At 38.9% G+C, this 26,468-nt stretch overlaps 1 protein-coding gene across 2 annotated transcripts; it reads left to right on the top strand.

Moving 5' to 3' along the window:
- Positions 1 to 13,038: 13,038 nt before the first annotated feature.
- LOC145120902 (vacuolar protein sorting-associated protein 51 homolog) lies at positions 13,039 to 17,937 on the top strand. 2 transcript variants are annotated; one of them, XM_079056693.1, is made up of 12 exons: positions 13,039 to 13,189; positions 13,711 to 13,985; positions 15,624 to 15,763; positions 15,903 to 15,957; positions 16,045 to 16,152; positions 16,247 to 16,345; positions 16,468 to 16,545; positions 16,652 to 16,729; positions 17,334 to 17,477; positions 17,569 to 17,644; positions 17,724 to 17,791; positions 17,869 to 17,937. In XM_079056693.1, exons 2-10 carry the CDS (start codon positions 13,818 to 13,820, stop codon positions 17,635 to 17,637), a joined length of 939 nt encoding a protein of 312 aa, XP_078912819.1. In that variant the 5' UTR covers positions 13,039 to 13,189; positions 13,711 to 13,817; the 3' UTR covers positions 17,638 to 17,644; positions 17,724 to 17,791; positions 17,869 to 17,937. The 2 variants fall into 2 exon arrangements, with proteins under 2 accessions (XP_078912819.1, XP_078912820.1); XM_079056694.1 differs by having other exon boundaries at positions 15,493 to 15,763.
- Positions 17,938 to 26,468: the final 8,531 nt, after the last annotated feature.

The raw sequence follows: 26,468 nt of genomic DNA, 5'->3' as shown, positions 1-26,468 counted from the left end.
GTAGATGTTTCTGATCCTTGATGCAGGAGATGATTTGTAGATTCGTGTCGGGTTTGTCACCATAAATGAAGAGGGTTTTGCTACTTGGCAGATTAAGGTAAACGGCCTTTTCGTAACACAGGATGTCGGCATGGTGAGGACTTAACCAATCCATGACTATGATAACGTCAAAACTCCTTATGGTAACCGACATCAGGATGATTTGGAAAGAATGGTTGTTTAGAGTTAGAGTGCATCCTATATGTCGTATGCAATGCTTATGTAGTTTGTGTAGCTTTTATAGCTGATATGGATTATGTGATTATGTGGATTGTGTGGGGTATGCTCCGGGGAACTCACTAAGCATTAGCTTACAGTTTCGTAACATCCCAAATTTCAAGACAAAAAATTTTGTTTTTAATTAAGTAATCTATAAAACAGTTTACTGAAAACATCATCAATATCATATCAAACCCACAAACCCATAAGTCAAATGTCATAAAACATGTCATGGAATAATAATGCCAGAGTACAATCCCAATAACATCAAGTGCGGAAATAGTGGTGTGATGTGCTGCTACCGAGCCGGCTCCTTTCCCTTCGAAGAAGAAGGGTCTGAAACAAAAAATGTAAACCGTAAGCACAAAGCTTAGTGAGTTCCCCCATCATACCATATACCATACATAACACATATTGTCTAACATATCCGGGTACTAGCTACCCTTTCGGTCTCTTTCAACCAGTAACTTGCCTAGCATATTAGGGTGTTGGCCTACCCATTCGATCCTGTCGACCGGTACCTAGCCTAGCATATCAAGGTGTTGGCATACCCCTTTGGTCCTGTCGACCGGTACCTAGCCTAGCATATCAGGGTGTTGGCCTCCCCTTCGGTCCTGTCGACTGGTACCTGGGACTATTTCACCCCTACTTCTACCATATAACATCATAGTGCATACCATATAAATCATATACTGCCTAACTTATTCTGGTGCTCGCGTACCCCTTCGGCCCTATCAACCGGTACTGGGGTCTATCCTACCCCTTCCACCCTTATTACATATCATCATAGCATACTAGCACATAAAACATAACATACCAGATAATTATCACAAAGACAATCATCTAACAACCATATCCTACTAGTGGGTCGACATTGTGGCCTTAGACCCACTTCTACTGGAAGGTAACTCACCTCGATGTCGTGTGGTAACTGAACTATCCTCGGTGCTGGGATCAACCCTCCTCAACCTCCTATATATATTAGTCTCTTTTAGTTACTCCTTCATATTTATATCCTCTTTAAGGGTCCATCTTGGATAAAGGTCAATGTCAAAGTCAACGCTCTGGTCAAATTCAACATCTTGGTTGACTCAACTCGCCGAGTGGGTCCATCAACTCACCAAGTTCCATAATTCAGAGAATCTCAAATTCGCGATCTGACTCGTCGAGTTACCCTCTAACTCGTCGAGTTTCTCCTTATAATAGAATCGGGACTTTCCATTTGAACTCGTCGAGTCCTTCCTTGGACTCGTCGAGTTCTCCTTCATACAGTCGGGACATTTGCTCACTGAATCGGCGAGTTCATCCTTGGAATCGTCAAGTTCTTGACCTTTAAGTCCAAAACACGTCTAACTGGATAAGTTATCTTCAAGACTCAACAAGTTGCTAAGTAACAGAGAAGGTTGGGGAACCACGACTCAACTCGCCGAGTCCTAAGAACAACTCGTCGAGTCCCCGATGATCCAAATCGATACAGCCGATTTCAGTCGGGATTAATGCATCCAAAACATAGATCTGGCCTTATAGGGTCGATATAACACATAAAGTTACAAACTTTACGTTTATGCATGGGCTATTTAGCTCAAAAGGCCTTAAAAAGTGGTTCACATGATGCATGGGACTCCCATGGCCATAAAGTTGGCACCTTTATGCCATGAAGTCCCTCAAGGACCCTGGATCTGAAGTCTAAACCCCAAAACATGCTTGCATACATGAGTGGTTCCAAAAATGGCTCCTTAAAACCCTAAACTACCCCAAAAAGAGATCTACTAGATGAATGGATAAGGTATAAACTTTATACCTCAAAAGAGCTGGAAATGGAACACAACCTCTGGATCTACTTGCTTCCTCTTGAACTCCCAAGCTTCTTCTTCCTTCTCAAGCTTCAAAACCACCAAAAATTCACAAAAATTGCTCAAGAACACTCAAAATGGGTTAGGGTTTCGAGTTAGGGTTTTCTGGACTAAGGGAGGCGATGAGGGAGGCCACAATGGGGGTGTTAAGGTGTTTAAATAGGGTGCAAACCCTGAAAATTAGGGTTTTACTCTGGCAGGCCTACTCATCGAGTCGAGGCTCCTTGACTCGTCGAGTAGACTTCAAGTCCCGCGTCCACATATCTAATTCCTACTCGACGAGTTTGGGGCCTCCAACGCGTCGAGTCCCTTTGTAAAAATGCATAATTCTTATTTAAAATATGTACCAGGAACCGGGGGATACAAGTTTGTTGATTTGTTTTAGGTACTTTTGAGCCTAAGGGCAAGGGCAAGGTTTGATTGCGCAGCATGCACTCTCCGATATTTGGTTTGATGGGTCACTCTGGTCTTTGAAATAAAATGTTGATGTTATAGATTTTGAAAACAATTGTCATTGATGTTTCATAATTTACGGGAATGTTTTGATTAATTAAAAATGAAAATTTTATTTGGAAATTTCGGTTGTTACAAGAAATATGAAGGGTATGCAATACACCATACCATGACCAATTTTATATACATTGTTAGCACTAGAAACTTTGTGACTATTAGCAATCTTTTTAATTTTTAAAGAGAGAAATATGGTGAAAATGGGCATTTTGGAGCACATTAATGGCATAAAAGCCTACATGCAACCATAAATATGTTTTCTTGAATATCACCAACTTTGATACCCACAATATTGATACCCGGTTTAATATGAGCCTTGTACATATATATCTAAATCCTTAATTTCTCGTAAGTGTCTATCACTAACTCCGATACATAATATATCAAATTTTATTCGAAAATATATTCAATGAGTAAAACTTTGCCATGATAATCTAAATGTTATGAGTTTGTACATTGTATCCATATGTGCGTGCATACGTTTTTTAGTTTCTTTTTGAATATTGTGTTAATTTTAAACTAGTATAAGTTTATTGATGATAAATATGTGATCTTTATATGGCTAACTATTTTTTTTAAATGAAAAATGACAACCGGTTTTGGCGGAACGGGTTATCTCCGGTAAAAGACGAAGTCAATGGTGTTATAAAACTAAAAAAGAAGTATCTTGTTCAATTGGATACAATTAAAAATTATTGATTTAATAACAAATAAAGTGTTATTGGTGACTGATGCGACCTTGATCTCAGGTTTTGTTTGAGCTCCGGCAACGATTGTTGTGTCGTTCCTGTAAGGTCACAATGAAGAGAAGGTTGTCAGTCGTTTTCCGGGAGGAGCTCCCGGAAAGACGCTCCGATGGTCAAGTCGGTTAGGTATTCTAGGGTTTGGTGTGTATTACTTGGAGAAGGCGACTTAGCTGTCGGGGCTGTGGGTGTAGCCTTTTATATTAGGCGCTCCTGATCGTCCGTACAAGACAGGATCACCAGAGGCGACAGGATCAGGGGCGCTGATTGGAGGATCGTGCTCTTCTATCTGTAAGAGCGTTGCGATTGGTTCTGGCAATAATTCCCTGATCATCTGCCTTGTTGCTTGACCGTATCATTTGTCTTGGAGCAGGAGGCGCCCTAAGCGGGCGTGAGCCTTTCTGCAGGAGCGCCCTGCTCTCAGGGGCGCTGGCGGGCGATAAGCTCCGTTGGGTTTGTCTTGGCGGGCGCGCTAAGCCTTCAGGCATTCTGTCGCAACCGGGCGCGACTCTTTTCATGCTTGCTAGGGCACGTTATCAAGTCCCCTAGTCTGGTAGCCGTAGCGTTGCTGCGCTAGCTACGACGTTCTGGACTCAACTACCCTGTATACGTATCTGTTTCTGTTTTATCCGCCGCTTCGATTTTAATGGCGACGTGACCGCTCATCATGGTTGTCGGTTACGTCACTTTGTCAGAGATTTTGAACATCCCGCCCTTTCCTATCTTTATAAGGATGTTTAACACCCTTTTCCATGCTACCTCTCCTTTCTTGTTTTACTCCTTCTGGGGTTCTTTTTTATCTTTCCTCTCTTGGCTGGTCAATCTGGTACACTCCCTTCTGAAGTCGATTTCAAGTTTCTTAAAGAGACGTATGGCCTTACTCCGGTGGACGGCGTTGAGTTACCGTTGCCCGGTTCATCGATTTTGTCTCCTTCTCCCGGTAAAGTGGGTGTCTATTTGAAGACTCTCGACGCTGGTTCACGTCTTCCTCTTACTGACTTCCAGGAGGAAGTTTTGCAGAAAGTTGGATTCGGTGTTTAGATGCTCACCCCCAATGCCATAAATAAGGTGGTGACGTTCGAGGTGATTTTTCATGCTAACGGTTTGCTCCCAGATTACTTTGTCTTTAAATATTTCTTCAGGTTCTATTGCATTGGCGACAAGTGTACTTTTTCTGTCCGACGGGGAGGACATACCCTGGTTCCTGATGGAAGGACCCCTAAAAACTGGCAGGACAAATGGTTGTGGGTCAACCACGACTTGGTGGGTAGCGGACGGTACCGTGCGAATTCCTTTGCCGACGTCACTTCCAAGTTGTTTCCTCATAACCAGGACTCGATACCTGCACATGCTTTTTTTAAGGGGGCGACCTGGATACTCTTCAAAAGGTCGGCGACGCCCTGGTTATGAGGAAACAACTTGGGAGTGACGTCGGCAAAGGAATTCACACGGCACCGTCCACTACCCACCAAGTCGTGGTTGATCCACAACCATTTGTCCTGCCAGTTTTTAGGGGTCCTTCCATCAGGGACCAGGGTATGTCCTCCCCGTCGGATAGAAAAAGTACACGTCGCCGGTGCAGCAAAACCTGAAGAAATATTTGAAGACAAAGAAATCTCGGAGCAAACCGTTAGCACGACAAATCATCCCGAACACCACCACCTTATTTATGGCATTGGGGATGAGCATCTGAACGCTGCATCCAACTTTCTGCAAAACTTCCTCCTGGAAGTCAGTAAGAGGAAGACGTAAACTAACATCGAGAGTCTTCAAATAGACCCCCACTTTATTGGGAGGGGAAGACAGAATCGATGAACCGGGCAACGGGAACTCAACGTCGTCCGCTGGAGAAAGGCCATACGTCTCTCCAAGAAACTTGAAATCGACTTCAGAAGGGAGTGTACCAGATTGACCAGCCATGAGAGGAAAGATAAAAAAGAACCACAGGAGGAAAAGAAGAAAGGAGAGGTAGCAAAGGAAAAGGGTGTTAAATATCCGTATAAAGATAGGAAATGGCAGGATGTTCAAAATCCCTGACAAAGTGATGTAACCGACAACCATGATAAGCAGTCACGTCGCCATTAAAATCGAAGCGACGGATGAACCAGAAATGAACAGGTATACAGGGTAGTTGAGTCCAGAACATTGTAGCTAGCGCAACAACGCTACGACTACCGGACTAGGGGACTTGATAACGTGCCCTAGCAAGCATGAAAAGAGTCGCGCCCGGTTGCGACAGAACGCCTGAAGGCTTAGCATGCCCGACGGGATAGACCCAACGGAGCTTAGCACCCGCCAGCACCCCTGAGATCAGGGCGCTCCTGCAGGAAGGCTCGCACCCACTTAGGGCGCCTACCGCTCCAAGACAAATGATACGGTCAAGCGACAAGGCAGAAGATCAGGGAATTATTGCCAGAACCAATCGCAACGCACTGACAGATAGAAGAGCACGATCCTCCAATCATCGCCCCTTATCCTGTCGCCTCTGGTGATCCTGTCTCGTACGGACGATCAGGAGCGCCTAATATAAAAGGCTACACCCACAGCCCCGACAGGTAAGTCACCTTCTCCAAGTAATACACACCAAACCCTAGAATACCTAACTGACTTGACCGTCAGAGCGTCTTTCCGGGAGCTCCTCCCGGGAAACGGCTGACGACCTTCTCTTCATTGTGACCTTACAGGAACGACGCAACGATCGTTGCCGGAGCTCGAACAAAACTTGAGATCAAGGTCGCATCAGTGAACATTTTATGACATTTTCTATTTTATTTATACATATGGTTTTTGAAAAAAATGATTTTTTTAATTAAAAAAATACATTTGTTGAAGGCCTTGATTGGGAATATTGACTTTTATAAGAGTGACCTCAATCAAATCCAAACACATGAAATAGCATCCACGCCGCACATGGGTGGTGTGCATGCCGTGTCTTTGTGTCCATTGAATATTATATAGCTTAGGATGTCGTGGAAATCGAATTGCGTTATGTACTTTTTATTTTTTGGGTGACTAGCATTGACTAATAACCATGGCTTTATTATACATGCTGGGTTGAAAAGAAAAATCTCAATCCGTTTATAGATGGTTAAGGTGAATTGGAAAAAAATTCAACCAATTTAGTTAAATATATTTAATATGAATAATTTTTTTAACATGTTAAATGAATTGATTGAACCCAAATCCAATCCATACAACTATCTGTTGGAAAATTTTAGTATAAATATTTATATTTTTACTAACTTTGTACATATATAAATATATACATATGTTGTATATATAATTAACTCTACGTGTGTTTGTGTTCTCCTTCATGAGAACTTTGAAACGATATAGTATATGTCCAAAATGGAGTATTGTGAATGAGATATCGATACTCAAAGACGAGTATTTGAGAATAAAGTTAGAAAAATAGATGAATGTGAGAATGAGTCCCACATTGGTAGAAGGACCAGACTCAACTAGGTTTATAAGCTTGAATACATGAAAGGCTTAGAAGCTTGTGTCTATGGTTTTACTTCAAGTCTTACCCGCGCGCAGGGGGGATGCAAATCTTGGATTTCGTAGACCAAAATCACTGAACTTGTGCATGCGTGCGACCTGCGGACACGAAAATTCGAGCTCGCGCAACCCTCGTTTTTCCTAAACTTGACAGTTTTGGTCCCTAGTTTGAATTTTGTAACTGATTCATTAATTATGTATTTAATGGCATTTATTGGCATTTAATGCCTCAATCAATTCCTTAATGATGAATTGATTTGTTGTTGTTACATGTTCAGATATAAAAGGAGACCTCTGTCTTATTCAACACACGAATGAAAATACTCTTCTTCCTCCTCCTTCTCTGTACACCTGCTTCCGATGATTCTTTCAGGCAAGTGGATATATCCGACAATACACATTGTTAAGGTTGTTGTACCTTGGGAACAGACGAATAATCTGTTTAAGGGAATCAAGTCCAACTCAAGCCTCAACCACTACGTTTATTACTAACCTTTTCTTACAGGAATATTGAAGAAAATGAAGTCCATAACTAACCGTCTTAAACAGAGTTTCTTTGTTCTTTATTTTTCGTTTTCTATTCTTTTTATTCTAAATCGATTATGTGTTGATTTTTCATGTAATCAATTTAACTATGATTGCGATTATTTCAGAATGACTGGAACTCCTGTTGCTACTAGAACTCCTGCTGCTGTTGGTACCCCTGCTGTGAACCTAAATACACCTGTTCCAAACATCATGGCTAATCATGCTGAGAGACCTGAAAATTTTTCTGGTGTGAACTTCAAGAGGTGGCAGCAAAAGATGTTATTCTACTTGACCACCTTGAACTTTGCTCGTTTCCTAACAAAAACTGTTCCAGTAATTGCTGAAGGATAGGTTGATGTTCAATCTGTGAATGCAGTGGATGCTTGGAGATATTCTGAATTTATGTGCCGCAACTATGTGTTGAATGAGATAACTGATGCACTTTATAATGTCTATTGTAAAGTTACAACTGCTAAGGAACTATGGGAGTCTTTGGAAAGGAAGTATAAGATAAAAGATGTTGGTACCAAGAAGCATGTTGTTTCTAAGTTCTTAGAATACAAGTCGGTTGACTCAAAATCTGTTGTGAGTCAAGTCTAATACCTTCATGTCGTTATACATGATAACAATGCAGAAGGGATGGACCTTGATGAGTTTTTCCAAGTTGCATCAATGGTTGAAAAGCTTCCTCTCGATTGGATATACTTCAAAAACTACCTTAAGTATAAGCGAAAGGAGATGTATGTGGAGGAACTGGTGGTGCGTCTTCACATTGAAGAAGAAAATCGAATGGATTTGAATAAAGGCAATGAAGTTGAATCTTTTGAGGTTCATATGGTGGAAGCTGGTTAAACTTCCAAGAGCAAAAGCAAGGGACCTCACAAAGGGAAAGTAAAGGGGAAAAAACTTAGGCCCCAAGCCAGGAACGTTTAAGAAGAAGTTCAAGTGCTACAGTTATGGCCAACCGGGTTACAAGGCTTCGAAGTGCCTGCAACCTAAGCAGGAAAACCGTCAAGCAAACATGGTGAATAATAACATGGAGTTGGTGACCATGATAACTGATCTCACGACTATGGTCTTTGAGGTGAATCTCATGAATACAAATTCAAAGGAGTGGTGGATTAACGCGGGGGCTACTTGTCATGTGTGTCATGATAAGAGCGTTTTCAAGGAAGTTGAAGATGGTGAAAAGCTCTACATGGAAAATGCAGTTACCGCAAATATCAAAGGTGTTGGTGATGTCATTCTAAAAATGACTTCGGGGAAATATGTGAAATTTAGGGATGTTTTGTATGTTCCTAAACTTTGTGAGAATCTAGTGTTGGGTGGTTTGTTGAATAAGCTTGGTTTTAAGATTGTGTTTGAGTTGGAAAAGTTTGTTGTGTCCAAGAATGGTATGTTTGTAGGGAAAGGATATGCCTTAAATTACATGTTCAAATTGAATGTAATGGTGACAAACAAAATGAATAAAGCAAGATTTAGTTTTGCTTATTTGCTTGAGTGTTCAAATGTTTGGTATGGTCGCTTAGGACATGGAGTTGGTGACCATGATAACTGATCTCACGACTATGGTCTTTGAGGTGAATCTCATGAATATAAATTCAAAGGAGTGGTGGATTGACGCGGGGGCTACTTGTCATGTGTATCATGATAAGAGCGTTTTCAAGGAAGTTGAAGATGGTGAAAAGCTCTACATGGAAAATGCAGTTACCGCAAATATCAAAGGTGTTGGTGATGTCATTCTAAAAACGACTTCGGGGAAAGATGTGAAATTTAGGGATAAGAATCTAGTGTCGGGTGGTTTGTTGAATAAGCTTGGTTTTAAGATTGTGTTTGAGTTGGAAAAGTTTGTTGTGTCCAAGAATGGTATGTTTGTAGGGAAAGGATATGCCTTGAATTACATGTTCAAATTGAATGTAATGGTGACAAACAAAATGAATAAAGCAAGATTCAGTTTTGCTTATTTGCTTGAGTGTTCAAATGTTTGGTATGGTCGCTTAGGACATGTAAATTACAATAATATTAAACGATTAATTAAACTAGACTACATACTAAAACTTAATATTGACTCAAATCACAAATGTCCCATATGTGTTGAAGCCAAACAAACTAGATTATATTTCCAAACAATGGAAAGAAGCCATAAAAATGAGGTGGAATCTATCTTACAAAATCATACATGGGAGCTAGTGGATCTACCTAAGCCACTTAGTTGCCGTTGGATTTTTAAGAGAAAAATGAAACCTGATGGCAGTATTGGTAAATACAAGGCAGGGCTAGTAATCAAAGGTTATAGACAAAAGGAAGGTCTAGATTACTTTGATACATATTCGCTGGTAACGCGAATAACATCCATTAGATTAGTTATTGCCATTGCAGCTATTAGAAATCTGCAAGCTCATCAGATGGGTGTGAAAAATGCTTTTCTAAATGGGGAGTTTGAAGAAGAAATTTATATGGAGCAACCTGAGGGATTCATTGCCTCGGGACAGGAGAACAAGGTTTGTAAACTTGTTAAGTATCTATATGGATTAAAACAAGCTTTAAAACAATGACATCAAAAATTTGATCAAGTCATGATGGAAAGTGGTTTTAGAATCAATGAGTGTGATAAGTGTATCCATATGAAAACGCCACTCATGATTATGTTATCTTGTGTTTATATGTTGATGATATGATTATCATTGGTAGTGATGACAAGATGATAAGATCCACGAAGGATATGTTGAAATCCAAGTTCGACATGAAAGATATGGGTTTAGCGGATGTGATTCTTGGAGTCAAGATCACAAGAACCCACAATGGTTTGATTTTAAATCAAACACGCTATATGTATAAGATTCTTGAAAAATTTGCTAACGAAGATACTAGCACAGAGAACTCCATTTGACACTAGTCAACATCTACGTAAAAATAGAGGTGATAGTGTTAATCAAGTGGAATATCAAGAATTATTTTTAGCCTGATGTATCTAATGAGTTGTACCAGACCTGACTTAGCATATGCTGTGAGCAGACTAAGTAGATATACTAGTAAACCCAGTTCTGAACACTGGAAGAGTATTACTAGGCTGCTAAGGTATGTGAGATACACGCGAGAATATGGACTGCATTATGACAGACATCCAACAGTTATCGATGGATACACTGATGCAAATTGGATATCTGCCATAAAAGATTCTAGATCTACAAGTGGATATGTGTTTACACTTGGAGGTGCTACCGCAGCTTGGAAATCGTCCAAGCAAACAGTTATATCCAGATCTACGATGGAATATAAATTTATCGCCTTAGATATTTGTGTTGAAGAGGCGGAGTGGCTACGTCAATTTGTAGAAGACATTCCCGAATGGCCTAAGTCGGTAACGGGCATATGTATACATTGTGATAACCAATCAATAATTGGTAGAGCTCAAAGTACAATGTATAATGGGAAATCAAAGCACAATAGACGTAGACATAAAACGATATGACAACTAATCTCTACGAGGGTTATCACGGTTGACTGGGTGAAGTCAAAGGATAACATTGCGAATCCGCTTACAAAAGGCTTGGGTAGAGATGTAGTTTATAAGTCGTCAAGAGGAATGAGACTAAAGCCCTTGAATGAATAAATTCATATGAAGGAAACCTTACCCAACAGACTGGAGATCCAAAGATTTGGGTTCAAAAGGACAACCTAGTTGTATGAGTGAAGTAAGTCATTGTATGTGTGTGTGTGTGGGGGGGGGGGGGGGTTAACATTACTTCCTAGTCCATTCCTATATGTAGTGACAAAATTAGGCTAAAACATATGGTTTTTAATAATTCCCGGAATCACCTATGTGAGAGAGAAGTGGGGTCGCTTCGAAAGGAATTATGGGGGTACAATTCCTAAAGCTCTTGCAGAACCAGGTTAGTGTTCATGACCAAAAACAAACACGTCTATGAGGATATGAATTTGTCAGGGAGAGTATTGTGAGAATTATATTGTCATCTACACAAATGGCAGTTCAGTTTAAAGACATCGAGATCTACTGAGTGCTAGGAGATTAAGTGTAATTCTTAAGGGAGGGTTCAAATGGTAATACCTACCCATCCTATGCAGGATTCACCTGTTGAAAATTTGATGTGCAGAGATCGATCTCTATTCATGTGGGGGATTGTTGGAAAAATTTAGTATAAATATTTATATTTTTACTAACTTTGGACATATATAAATATATACATATGTTGTATATATAATTAACTCTAAGTGAGTTTATTTTCTCCTCCGTGAGAACTTCGAAACGATATATTATATGTCCAAAATGGAGTATATGTGATAAGATATCGATACTCAAAGACGGGTATTTGAGAATAAAGTCAGCAAAAGAGATGAATGTGGGAATGAGTCCCACATTGGTAAAAAAAACTAAACTCAACTAGGTTTATAAGCTTGAATGCATGAAAGGCTTACAAACTTGTGTCTATGGTTTTACTTCAAGTCCTACCCGCGTGTAGGGGGTGCAAATCTTGGATTTCGTAGATCAAAATTCCTGAACTTGTGCATGGGCGCGACCTGCGGACACTAATGCAGCTCCGAAGAAAACGAAGTCCCTAACTAACACTATCATCTAAAAATAATCTTAAACGACATGGATTTAATGATTTTTTAAAATATAAAGTTGAAGGATGTGTTTCGACAACATATCAAATTGTTTACTAAAAAGGTTGGTCTGCCTGAGTACCCTGTCGATATTCTCCTTTGGCTCTCGCAAATCTCAGTTATATGTCCCTCATCGGCATAACTCATTCACTACGATAGCTGGATATTAAGAGGGTGTTTGGGTTGCTTTTTGAAATAACTTATTAAATTATTGTTTTTTTTTTAAAACCAATAAATTAAAAAAATGTTTGGATATGAAATAAGTATTTTTTTTTCTTTAAAAAAATAGTTTATTGGAACTAGATGTGGCAATCGTGTTCCGTCGTGTGCGAGTTTGTGTCGTGTCGAAACAATAAACAGGTTGAAAGTGTTTGACCTTAACCTGACCCGTTTAATTAACATGCCATGTTGTGTCAACTTTATTTTAATGTCGAGTTCTCGGGTTTCTTGTTAGGGGTATACTTTGAAACATGTCGTGATGTTGTGTCATGTGAGGTTGAAACACTAAACATGTTGAAAGAGTGGGAGTTGAGCAGTCAAAAAGGAAAAAAATAATAGTTGAGAGACGAGATAAATAAAGTCATAACAAGTTCAAATGACAAAATGGAAAAAATAAGAACTAGGGAGGTGGAAAACAAGATCACGAGGATGGGAGAATTGTCAAAGGGACTATATAGTTTGGGAGAAAACGAAAAAAACTAAAAATGAAGTTTTGATCTGGACGACTAATTTATTTCCACATTACAAAACGACTCAATCCAAAGATTTTCTTTTACTTATGGTTTTGGTTTTGAATCTTTATAGTTTATTTAAAAAATTCAAAAAAAAATTACATATAAATAAATGAGATATTTTCAAACCATATTTTGGACCCTAACCTTACTGGTTTACTTACCGGTTTATTTATCGTATTGGTCGTATTACCCAAAATGGTTTTATTTTCCGTCAAGTTCGTATTGTATTAGTTTTTGGCACTTGTATTTATTTGAACACCTCATTAAAATTACCTATATACCCCATTCTCCCCCAAATACTCCCCTCGTTCACGTTGTCAATTATTCCACATTCGTTCTTCACACTCCCTTCACAACGTTCATCAGCTGTGACCCTCTCCGATCTCCGTCTAGACATCCGATCTCCGGCGCCGGCTACTGCTCTTTCTCCGATCCGGTTAGTCCCACTTTCTTTATCCGGTTATACCTCCAGGATCGATACATGAATTTTGATTTCTGGAATAGATGAAGCACGTGATTTACTTGAATCTAGAACTCAATTTCTTGTCTGATTTCTAGTATATGGTTCCCAGTTTATTGGTTGGAATCCGGATTTCTTTTTATGGTTCGGTATAAGCTGATGAATTATCTATTTATTTTTTTGGAATCGATGAAGCAGATGATTTTAAGGCAGTTTGATATAATCTGATTTGCTGTTATAAGGTCTACAGTTGGTAGTTGGTTTTATGTGATTCTTGAAATAGAGCAGTTTATAGGGTTTTCTGAATTACGTCTGGTTGATATAGTTTGGTCTTAATCTTGCTTGATGTTAACATGAAGTATGACTGATGCCTATTTGTGTGTGAATTGTTAGTAGAATGTCTCAAATAATGTTGTTGATATGAGTTATGCCTGTTTTTGTGTGATTTGTTGTTTACATTGTTGGTATTTATGTTGTTTACATTTTGGTACTCTCAGATAAGGGAGGAAGTTATACACTACAGAGAAGATATCTAATTGAGTGTGGTTTAGGAGAAGAAACATACATAGGTACAGGTGAAGAGGGACTAGAGAGAAAGAGAAAAATGGCAGTGGAGGATGATAAGGTAAAGAGAACTCGAGATCTGCTGTCGAGTTTCTATTCACAGGATGCTTCTCAGACTTCTGCTCCCACCAACACCACATCAAGATTTGCCACTCTCGACACTATCAACACCACCTCCTTCGATGCCGATCAGTACATGAACCTTCTTGTACGCCCTCTCATCTCATCTTAAATATTTTATTAAATAAAAACTTCTCCCTCTCTTCTTTTATCTCTTAATGTTGTATCAAAATCTGGGTTATATTACAATTTAATTGAGCCCATTTCATGTCAGAGGTAAACTGTTTCTCTCTATGAGTAATTGAGTATCAAATGTATATACATATCACTATGCTATTCAAGACTTACAATGAAGGTTCCACATCACCCTTATTCCAGATTTAGAAATCTGGATTTCTCCATTGAATCTTGATTAATCGAACATGTTTTTGCCAACACTTTGATGCTGTTAACCTTAGCCACTGGGAGGAATAAAATTGTTCAATTAGAGAATCACTGAGTGCATTATAGAGAATCTTTGGCATACTTCATTTACATTTGTCAAAGAAGTTAGATAGATAGGCTTATATCTTCTATTCTTTTAGTAATTAGTACAAGGGCTCTTTCCTTACCAGTCAAGGTTGAACCTGTAGGTTTTTTTAAAGATAAGCCTCCTATTAATTAAGCCTATCATTAAACTCTTAAGTCTAAATTATTATGTGACTGGTTTACTATTTGACAACTTACATTATAAAATGTTTACAATGTTTCATTTTCTGGCTTAGATTTTGTTTTTCGGGGATGAGTAAGGGTGAGCTGTGTCCTTCTCCTAACCCTATCTTGAGTTACAAGAATTTTGAGTCTTTAAACAAATATTTGACTAATTTAGTCAGGGAACTTTTTCTTTAAACCAAATGATCGAACTTCTTTAAAACAAATGATTCATCAGACTTTGGGATGATAACTATTTTTTGTGTTGAGTCTTTAAACAATACTAGACTAATTTAGTCAGGGACCTTCTTTTAACCTAATGACCTGTCAGAACTAGTTTTTGTGTCTAACAACTAACAAGATTATTAATCACTCATTGGATTTTTCAGGCCATTCCCCACCAAGTGATAATATGCTTAACATGAAATTTCAGGCCCTTCCTCTAGCAGATCCATGTACATGGTACTTGTATACCATCGGGAATATACCAAAAAAAAGAAATGGTTTGTGTAGTGGAACTGATCAAACAAGTTGGGGAAGGACTATAATAGGGCTTTGTTGCATCATAGATAATACAAATGTTGTCACAAATTTAGTCATGAGAAAAGATGGGATGCTAGGGACTGGCTTTCATTAACAAAAAAAGCAATAACACTTTACAACAGTTATCTATTAATATGATATTCGACATACTTTGATGAAGATTAGGGTTTCGAAAGTGCATGTGGTTTCTTGTGGTGTTATTAGACTCTCAATCCATCCTATTAATTTTCTGTAAGATATCAAATATATTTTGAGTTTTGATATATATAGCATCTTAAGTCTATGACTGTAAGCACATGCAAGAAAGGGCTATAAATGTATAACCTTTTAAAAGATGAATACAAAATGTGCATACAAGTGCACCACCAATGTGATCTAGTATGTCCTAAGTGGTTAATTCTGTACTTCCAAACATTTACCAGGCCTCCATATAAGAGGTTTACATTATCCAAGTCTGAGGCACTTTGAATAATGAAGAGTGATAAGGACATCAATCCATGGCTACATTGTCAGCTTTGAGCACCTTTGGATGCTTCTTTCCCTTACGTATCAGGTACAAAAGTCAAATCTGGAAGGCCTCCTTCAGAGACATGTGGAAATGGCTGCTGAAATCAAGAATCTTGACACTGACTTGCAAATGTTAGTGTATGAAAATTATAACAAGTTTATCAGTGCTACAGATACAATTAAAAGGTTAGACAGACACTATCTCTGAGTTACCAAATCTGCTTTATTGGTTGTTTGGCCAGTAACATTGATTGGTGTTGGATATGTATATTAATAACTCTTTTTTTTTTTTTTTTTTTTTTTTTTTTTTTTTTTTTTGTGGCAGAATGAAGAATAATATTGTTGGTATGGAAGTAAATATGGAGCAACTCCTTGAGAAGGTATTTTGGGAACACATTGTTGACCTTGTTAGCAAGAAAAACGTAGAAAGTTATATAAATAATACCACTACTTATTACTTTTTGCAGATAATGTCAGTGCAGTCGCGAAGTGATGGGGTCAACACTTCACTTTTTGAAAAGAGAGAGCATATAGAGAAATTACACCGCACCCGTAATCTATTGCGCAAAGTTCAGGTACCAAAATGACCTTTCCACTTCTACTGATTGTTACTTTTGCCAAACATATATATATAATATATAATATCTACTCATTACCTTTGTTGAGCAGTTTATATACGATCTTCCTACCACGCTTGGAAAATGCATCAAATCTGAAGCATATGGTGATGCAGTGAGGTTCTACACTGGAGCCATGCCAATATTTAAGGTCATTTTATCAACTTTTCTTCCTTCTGTCAGATCAGATCAGATGCTTATGAGCCCTCACATGTGCTTATGAACCCATGCAATTCATTTATCTTTTTGCTCTGTATGTTGAACTTTCACCAGGCATATGGGGACTCCTCATTCCAGGATTGTAAGAAAGCATCTGAAGAAGTAATGTCAGTTATCGTTAACAAGCTTCAGGTACATTCATTGTTAATTTATTTCTGAGATTTATTCAGATCCTTATATAGCCGTTTGGAATATATGTTAATAAAAAGAAAACAATATTGTGCATCTTGTCTTTCAGGATAAGGTTTCTTCTGAATCTGAATCAATACAAGCAAGAGCGGAGGCTGTAATGCTTCTTAAGCAGTTGGATTTTCCGGTTTGTAACTCTGATTTTAGCAACAAATTCAATTCAAGAGCTTTGTCCTGCAGTATTTATTTTGTGGACTTGCTGAATATTAACTTGTACATTGAATTGAAGAAAGGATACACAACTTGTGATGTGCATACATGCATCCAATCATTAGCCTACACACATGGAAACATGGAAAGCAAAACAGCTTGAATTTTGCATTTCATGTGCTCTTTTCAGCTGTTATGTATAGTTACTATTAGTTCCATAGTCAAAATGATTGTCACTTTGATTTACTTTAGACCTCTAGTAGTGCCTGTTGTGTTGGTAACACATGTTTGAGTACATATGGAATAGAAAAACAAAAAGCCAAAAAGGAATAACTATATGATTTCACAGAGTATGGTTATGTGAAAGTTTGATATATTTGTGTTACTAAAAGATCACAAGACTATCCTGCTGTACCCGAAAATCAAAAAAAGAAAGGATACTAAATTACTTTTTGGAGGATTTGAAACATATTTTGAAGCTGATGTAAATGATCAAGTTGTCATGTTTTTTTTCCCTATTATTTTAATGAAATGCACAGAGAAAGTATTTGATTGACTAGGTAAGGTATGCATGTTGGCAGGTTGAAAATTTGAAATCCAAGCTTCTTGAAAATCTAGAGCAGTTCCTTGGGGAACTTGATCTCTCTAAAGAGATAACAGGCATGGGTTCTCGTGAATCTACCAATGAAGGAAGTGAATCTGATTCCATTCCTTGTGTTCCCGAGGTAATTACAAATACACAACTGTTTTCATTTGCAAGTTGATCATGAGCTGCCCAATTTGTTGAATCGGTTCCCACTCGTGAATTTGTGGAAGCTGTTCACGCATATCATGTCATTTTCCCTGATTCAGAGCAGCAACTGGTCAAACTCGTGCAATATTTAACCACAAGGTAATAATAATAATAATATGCATCTGCATCTTGTTGTGTTGAATGTTGATACCTAATTGGTGTTTGGTTGGTTTATCAGGCACTTTGAAGCTGCCAGACAAGAAATACAGCAACGGATATCTCCAGAAAAATTATCCAGCCGACTTCGTATGTATTATTATTATTGTTTATGGTTGTAGGCGTTAACAAGAGAATGTGAGATGAATAAAATGTGTTACTTACAGGGTTTATATGGACTGATGTCCTCCTGATGGATGAAGTCTTACCAGAGGCTGGTGTACAAGATTTTGGTTTCGAGGTCATCATTACTATCTATCTATCTATCTATCTATGAGTAATGAGTTATAATTTGTTTAGTTGACTATTAAAAATGTTGATGGGTTCAGGCTGCTTGTGTTGCTGTGAGTGAGTATGTTGCCAGTGCTTTTACCCATCTTCTTCATGAAATATCCGGTTAGTCTGTCTCTGTCTCTGTCTCTGTCTCTGTCTCTGTAAACAAGACATGCATATATTTTTTAATATGAACAAAGGATAAAAGTGTAATGCTTTGGTTGGTTTTCTTCTGATTTGAACTGCCAGACACTCTCCTGCAAATTCAAAAGGAAGATGGCACAGGCAAGGAGTATCCTTTGGGAGCTGCCCTTGAGGCCACCAAAAATACTTTGATTCAAGGCAGTACAAAACTCTTATTGGTAAATCATACATACATACATACATACATACATACATACATACATGTGTATTATTAATTAGTTGATATTGTACAATTGATGTTAGTGTAGGATTTCCGTGTTGTTCTTGATGAAGAGTTGGGATTGATATTGAAGCTAAGAGACATGATGATTGGTTGGATACATGAAGGGTTTCAGAGGTTCTTCAGACGACTTAATGATGAGTTACTGTTGCTCTCCGGACAAAATATTAATGTTAATGTTGTACAACAACAAGAAGAGCAGCAGCAGCAGGAGAGGTTACAAGGTGACAAGGTCCCTGCTGGGGCTGTACTTGTGATATCCCAGCTATCTGTTTTCATTGAAAGAGAAGCCATCTCAAGAGTGTTGTGTTCCAGCCTCCAAAGCTACAATAGCCATTTTTGTTGACAAAATGATACCTAGGGTGGCAAAGTCTTCCCATCCTATGATGAACACAATTAATAGACGCAACTATAATGGTGGCTGCCAAGACTATAAATAGAGGCTTCATTCTTCAGTTGTATGCATCCCAAATATAGAGAAACAAATGTTATAACACTTAGAGTGAGAGTGTTAGTGAGAGGGTTGGTTTTTGTAATAGTTGAGTGTGAGAGTTGCTCCTCCTATTGTAATTCTATTTTAGTTTTTAATAGAAGAGTTTTCCGACCCCAACAACTGGTATCAGAGCCCCGTTTGGTGTCCAGGGAATTCTTTACAAATTTCTCTGTTTTTTCGTCAAAATATTTTTGTCTCAAAATCCGTTTTTGAGTATACCGTTGGAAAGGGCTTGTTTCAAGGATTCCGAAAATATATTTTTCGTAATTTTTTGACCACCGGAAGACCTCCAAAACGTCGGTCAAAGTTTGGTCAAAGTCACCGGAAAATATCGCCGGAAAAACCAGTCGCCGGAAAGCCTCGCCGGAGAAGGAGCGACGTCATCAGTGAGGTCATCATTGACCATAATTTCAGAAAGTTGCAGTTTAGCCCCTGAAGTTCCAGAAAATTGCAGAAAGGTCCCTCTGTTTCTGAAAAACTGCAGTTCGGTCCCTTTTCTTCTGAAAACATCTGTTTTGGTCCCTGGAGTTCTGAAAAGTTTCATAAAAGTCCCTGGTTGGCAGAAATATTTCAGATTGGCCCCTGTAAGTTCCAAAAATTACAGTTTAGCCCCTATAGTTCCGAAAAGTTTCAAATTAGCACATAACTTTTCAAGAAAGTATATTTTGACCCCGAAAAACTCTACCCCACCATTTTTTACGCTTCCGAATCCAACCGAGAGCTCGGTTTTATCTAATTTTTCTTCGAAATATTTGTAAAATAAATTTGCAATATTTTCGATGGAATCTACAAGTACGATTACGATGGTTCGACTTACGCCCACAAATTACAACATGTGGAAGCCAAGGATGGAAGATTTGCTTAATCTGAAAGATTTAGCAGAGCCTATAGAAAAGCAAGGCGTCAAACCCGAAACGAAGACATACGAAGTTTGGACGAGAATAAACAGGAAAATGGTGGCACAAATTCGACAATGGATCGACCACAGTGTTTTTCATCATGTCTCTCAAGAGACAGACGCGTACAAACTTTGGGAGAAGCTCGAGAATATGTATCAAGCAAAGACGGCACGCAACAAGACCTTGCTGATGAGGCGCCTTGTAAACCACAAGTTACGAAGTGGTATGTCCATAACCGAGCATACGAGTCAGTTCCAGGATCTACTAAACCAGCTCGGTGCTGCTGATTGGGTTCTCAAAGACGAGGAACAAGCCATATTGCTCTTGAGTTCTCTACCAGATAATTGGGATACACTTGTTGTGACTCTCAGCAATTCTGCCCCCAATGGTAAAGTGACAATGGAGATGGTCACAGACGCCCTAATGAACGAGGAAGCCAGAAGGAAAGAAGCTGGTACAGACCAGTCTTTTGCCCTCGTGTCAGAAAATAAAGAAAGAGGCGGAGGCAGAACTAGAGGTCGAGGTCGAGGTAGAGGCAGACATGGTCAAAGTAGAGGAAGATCCCAAGATCGAGGGAAATCGCGAGAGCGAGGTAAATCTTCAAATACATGGTTCGAAGGCTATTGCAATCATTGTAATTATTATGGCCACAAAAGGAGTGATTGCCGAAGGTTCTTACGAGAGCAGCCCGAGACAATCTAGAATCCAAGCAGGGAGAATGGTGAAACCATGGTCACCATAACACAAGACGTTTCCCTTGTTACATACGAGGAGGAAGCATGCCTACATGTTGGAACTCATGATGATGAGTGGGTGATTGATAGCGCTGCATCATATCATTCGACTCCAAACCGGGATTTATTCACTATTTATAAACCCGGAGACCATGGTACCGTAAAGATGGGAAACACCAGTTTCTCAAGCATTGCTGGTATTGGTGATGTGCATTTAAAGACCAATGTTGGATGTACATTGGTGTTGAAAGATGTTCGGCATGTCCCAGAGCTGAGAATGAATCTTATCTCAGTTGGAGCTCTTGACGTCCAAGGATATGATAATCAATTCAAAAATGGCACCTGGAAGTTGTTAAAAGGTGTTATGGTTGTTGCAAGGGGACAACTTGGTGGTACTCTTTATAAAATCCATGCAAAGCTACTTCAGCCAAGTCTCAATATTGTTGAAGAAAAGACATCACCAAACTTGTGGCATAGAAGACTAGGCCACATGAGCGAGAAGGGATTGACGACTCTTGCAAAGAAGGAGTCCATTTCAATGGCAAAAGATGTTGCCTTGGATCCTTGTGAATACTGCCTATTTAGGAAACAACATAGAGTTTCCTTTAGCTCCACAAGAAAGAACCGCTCTGAGTTGCTGAGCCTTGTCCACTCCGACGTATGTGGACCCATTGAAGTAGAATCTCTTGGTGGAAGCCGGTATTTTGTGACATTCATTGATGATGCGTCACGAAAGGTATGGGCATACTGTTTGAGGACGAAGGACCAAGTATTGGACCGCTTCAAAGCTTTTCATGCAATGGTGGAAAGACAAACAGGCAAGCAGTTCAAATGTCTCAGATCAGATAATGGAGGCGAGTAATATTCCCATGAGTTCTCTACATACTGCAAGGAACATGGTATCAGACATGAAAAAGCTGTCCCACGAACTCCACAACACAATGGTGTAGCAGAACGGATGAATCGCACCATTGTTGAGAAAGTTCGATGCATGCTCAGCATGACTAAACTCCCAAAGCCATTCTGGGGTGAAGCTTTATTGACAGCTTGCTATCTCATAAATAGGTCACCTTCCGTTCCATTGAATTTTGAAGTTTCGGAGAAGATATGGACGGGTAAAGACATATAATATTCTCACTTGAGAGTATTTGGGTGCAAGGCGTTTGCACATGTATCAAGTGAATTACGGAAGAAGTTGGACCTCAAATCCACTCCATGCATCTTTATTGGATATGGAGATGAAGAGTTCGGGTACAGGCTATGGGACCCAGAACTAAAGAAGGTTATTTGAAGTAGAGATGTGGTTTTTTATGAAAACCAGTATTACGATTTCAAGGCATCGATTAACGAGCAACCAGGCTCCAAAGTTTCAGAAATAACATCTGAAAATATAGAAGATGTTTCCGCTGAAGAAGTGGATGAAGAAGTCGATGATGCAGATCAAGAAGATGTTGAGCAGGGGGGGCTTCCACCCCTGGATAATTCAGATCCACTGCCAGAAGTTGCAAATGAAGGAACTCAATTTCGACGATCCAAACGAGTCCGTGCTCCATCAAGAAGATATCCGACTTCAAACTACATCCTTCTTACTAGTGAGGGGGAGCCAGAGAGCTTTCAAGAAGCTCAATCTCATATTGACAAAGCAAATTGGCAGAAGGCCATGGAAGAAGAAATGAATTCTTTGCAGAAGAATCAAACATATGAGTTGGTAAAACTTCCCAAAGGAAAGAAAGCCTTGAAAAACAAGTGGGTTTTCAAGTTGAAGAAAGATGGCAAGGGAAATACTATGAAGTATAAGGCGAGACTCGTTGTCAAAGGTTTCCAACAAAAAGAAGGAATCGACTTTGATGAAATTTCTTTGCCGGTTGTGAAGATGATGTCTATTCGAGTTGTACTCGGATTAGTTGCCAGTCTAGATCTTGAACTTGAGCAGATGGATGTGAAAACAACCTTTCTCCATGGTGATTTGGATGAAGAAATATACATGGAGCAGCCTGATGGCTTTAAAGTCCCAAAGAAAGAGCATCTCGTCTGTAAATTAAAGAAGAGCCTTTATGGTCTTAAGCAAGCCCCAAGGCAGTGGTACAAGAAGTTTGATTCATTTATGATGAATCATGAGTACAAGAGAACTGTTACAGACCATTGTGTCTATCTGAAGAAGTTTTCAGATGGTAAATTTGTCATCCTTTTGCTCTACGTGGATGATATGTTGATAGTGGGCCAAGATGCAACGATGATCAACAACTTGAAGAAGGATTTGTCTAAGTTCTTTGATATGAAAGACTTAGGCCAAGCACAAAAGATATTGGGCATGAAAATTATCCGTGATAGAAAATCAAGAAAATTGTTCTTATCACAGGAAGAGTATGTTGAACGTGTGATCAAAAGGTTCAACATGGAAAATGCCAAGCCCGTTGGTACGCCCTTGGCTAACCACTTCAAGTTGAGTAAGAAAAATTGTCCATCTTCTGAGAAAGAAAAAGAAGAGATGAAGGCAGTCCCCTATTCCTCAGTCGTAGGAAGTCTTATGTATGCAATGGTGTGTACAAGACCAGATATTGCTCATGCTGTCGGTGTTGTGAGTAGATATCTAGCTAATCCGGGAAAACAACATTGGGAAGCAGTCAAATGGATACTTCGATACCTGAAGGGTAGTTCGAAACTATGTTTATGCTACGGGGGAGCAAAGCTAATCGTGGAAGGTTATACAGATGCCGATATGGCAGGAGATCTTGATAATAGGAAATCTACATCAAGTTACATTTTTACTTTGGCAGGGGGAGCTATCTCGTGGCAATCTAAGTTACAGAAGTGTGTCACACTGTCAACAACAGAAGCCGAGTATATTGCTGTCGTTGAAGCTGGGAAGGAGCTTATATGGATGAAACAGTTTCTTCAAGAATTAGGCTTTCCACAAGAAGAGTACATCATTCATTGCGATAGTCAGAGTGCTATGGACCTGAGTAAGAACTCGATGTACCATTTGTGACAACCCAAAATTTTCCATTCAGTGAAACCATCCAGTTCAATAGAAGCCAAGTCTGTTTCTGCTAACTTTCAAGCTTATTGGAATAAGTTTGAGTGTCTTCAAGTTAGTGCTTCAAAGAATATCAGGAGAGAGGATACCCTAGGGTTTATTACGTAACATTAAATGTCCAAAACTTCAAGATTTTGGAATTTACCGTCCAAAAATGATATTTGGACCAAAAACCCCCGAGACTATATAAGGAAAACTTAGCCATTTGGAATTCATTTGTTACATTTCTAGCTAGAGAAAAGTCGATTTTCTCTCTCAAGGATCTTCACCCGATCACCCCCAACTGTAAGTACTTCAACCTAGAGTGTATATAAGTGTGTTATATGCCTTAATAACATGAAAATCAAGTCAAAACAACAAGATTTGGGAGTTTACCGCCCAAGAACATCTTGGAGAGTAAACCCCTTTATAAGGGCCAAAGTGTGCCCAATGTCCCTCCAAGCCTTGGGACTAAACATAGAGACTACCATTACTTGTTTTAGACCCCCAAAACATTAAGAAACAAGGCAAGAAGTGAGTTCACGGCCAAGGAAGTTCTTGGGCCGTGAACTCCATTTTAGGGTGCCAAAATGCCCTAAATGCCTTCCACAAGCCAAGAGACAAGCATAGCACTTTACCATGATGTGTCTAGGACCCAAAACAACCAAAATAACAACACCCATAGGTGTTTACGGCCGCAAGCTTGTGACCAAATGGTCCATGGGCCGTAAACTCAAGATAAGAGTGTTTTGATGCCACAAACACTTCCTAAGGCTTAGGCATGAATTTAGAATGCTTCCTTATGACCTTTAGGACCCTCATAAGTATAATTGGCCATGATTTTATGGTAGTAAACTCATTTGGGCCGTGAACACCTCAAAAACTCCAAAGAAGGTGGTCTTTCTCATCCTAGGCTAGAGCTAATGTCCCTAAATCATTCCCTAGCTTTCATACTTGCATTCCCACATGTGTAGCCATGAGTTTACGGCCGTAAACTCCCTTGGGCCGTGAACTCATGGTAGTAAACTCATATGTGTGCCTTATACCTTCCTATGTTGAATCAAATGTGATTCCAACACTTGGTCAAGGTGTTTCCTAGTCCCGGAAGGTGTTATCTTTCATATAGTTGTTTATAAACACCATATTCATGTCATTATGTGTCCTTAAATATCATTTAGGACTTATTGTGTCTCGGAACTTCATTCGTGGAACTTCTCATCCGTACGCGCATACCCGTTTGAATCACCCACATCAGGTGAGTTCATACCCCGTAATGAATCTTTTAACTATTTTAATTGTTTTAAGGGGGGGGGGATACAAGTTGAACATAATGATAATTGTGTAAATGTTTGTTATAAACATCTTTCAAAATGTTACTTATGTTATTTATAAGTTGTTAAAATATTTCAAAACTCTTTTAAAGGTTATGTTACTTTATAGTTATACAAAACTCCATTTTAAAGTATAAGCATAACTTTGTAGATAAATGAGTCTTTTCAGTAACAGTCCAGTTATAACATTAGTAAGCTATTATAGGTATAGTTTAAGAGAATGCTATTCATTACTTCTAGTACAATGAAGCACACAAAGAGTCAATATCAGAACAAAACAGAAAAGAACAACACCAGAACAGAACAGAACAACACCAGAACAGAACATAACAAACAAGTTAATTTGCTATAGCATGACAACACGCAGACAGGATCTAACTTTAATGTGAATTACACGGCTTGCATGGATTTGCTCGGGTCGCGTTTGGTTCCCTCAATCTCCATACATGAGAGCGGTTAGTAGGGGTTCCAGCTTTCACATTATGACCGTAATAAAACAAATATGTTTTTAGGTTGATAGTACCTCCGTATGTCATTATAAACGACATCAGGGTACTCATTTCTCCCATTACTTTCATAAAGTGTCGGTAACACTTGAAGGTTAATCTATTCTCTATTCGAGATAGGTTATAAACTAGGGAGAATGTACTTTTCAGTTGACAAAGGAACAGTAGAGTCTTGGTAGAAGACTGCTTTCATAACAGTAGAGTCTTGGTAGAAGACTGCTTTCAAAACAATCGAGTCTTGGTAGAAGGCTACTTTAAAAGTTAGGACCATAATGCTAATCTTATGATTCCTTAATGTATACACTATAGGATACATATATGCTAACAGATTCCGACAGCTAATAGGATGTGTGTTTTCCGCCTCATTGCCTGTTCTCGTTGGATTGTGGTCTTGAACTGAGTTCCCACAATCTATTATCTACCCGAATCTATATATATTTATGCTTAGTATACATTAAGTCATCATAAGGGTACCAAGTATGGATCAGGTTATAAGTCACAGAGTCGAAGCACAGTTTTTCTAGTACAAAACATACTTTTCAAAGTCAGTACTTTTGATATACAAAACTAGAGATTTCCCAGATAAGGGCTTAATCCATTTTAATTAAGCCAGTACAGTTTTAGAGACTTTAGGTGAATTAAGTTTATAACACCTTGGTTTATACACCATGTTTATATATAAGACTAATATCCAATAGATAATTAAATGTGTGTTTTCCCCCGACGTCCTGTTCCCGTTGGATGTGGGTTTAGGGCAGATTCCCCCAATTAACTATCTACCCGATATCAGATTATATATAGCAGTATAAACAAAGCTATATAAAAGTAATCACCGTAGTCAATATTTTATTATAAGAAAAATAGGTTTTCTTGAAAGAACTATCCTTTAGATATAACGGAACAATTACAAATAACTCCATGAGTAACAAGTGAATACACCAAGGTTATATATGACAACGATCTAATAACCAATGGAATGTGTGCTATCCGCCCTACTTACTGTTCCCCGTTGGGTTGTGAGTTTAGGGCAGATGCGCACAATCGATTGTTTATTTACTCTGAGTATATATAACTTGTACCCACTTAATACG

Source organism: Lactuca virosa, chromosome 6, assembly GCF_052849685.1.
Source record: "Lactuca virosa cultivar CGN04683 chromosome 6, Lactuca_virosa_CGN04683_v6, whole genome shotgun sequence".
NCBI lineage: Eukaryota > Viridiplantae > Streptophyta > Magnoliopsida > Asterales > Asteraceae > Lactuca > Lactuca virosa.
This window is presented reverse-complemented; position numbering and strand designations above follow the sequence as displayed.

What these genes read in the sequence shown, in the direction of transcription:
- LOC145120902 (XM_079056693.1), top strand. Translation starts at nt 13,818, where the DNA reads ATGGCAGTGGAGGATGATAAGGTAAAGAGAACTCGAGATCTGCTGTCG. An exon ending in GCTACAGATACAATTAAAAG is followed by an intron (nt 15,764 to 15,902) that starts GTTAGACAGACA and finishes TTTTTGTGGCAG; the next exon opens with AATGAAGAATAATATTGTTG. An exon ending in TTATCGTTAACAAGCTTCAG is followed by an intron (nt 16,546 to 16,651) that starts GTACATTCATTG and finishes CTTGTCTTTCAG; the next exon opens with GATAAGGTTTCTTCTGAATC.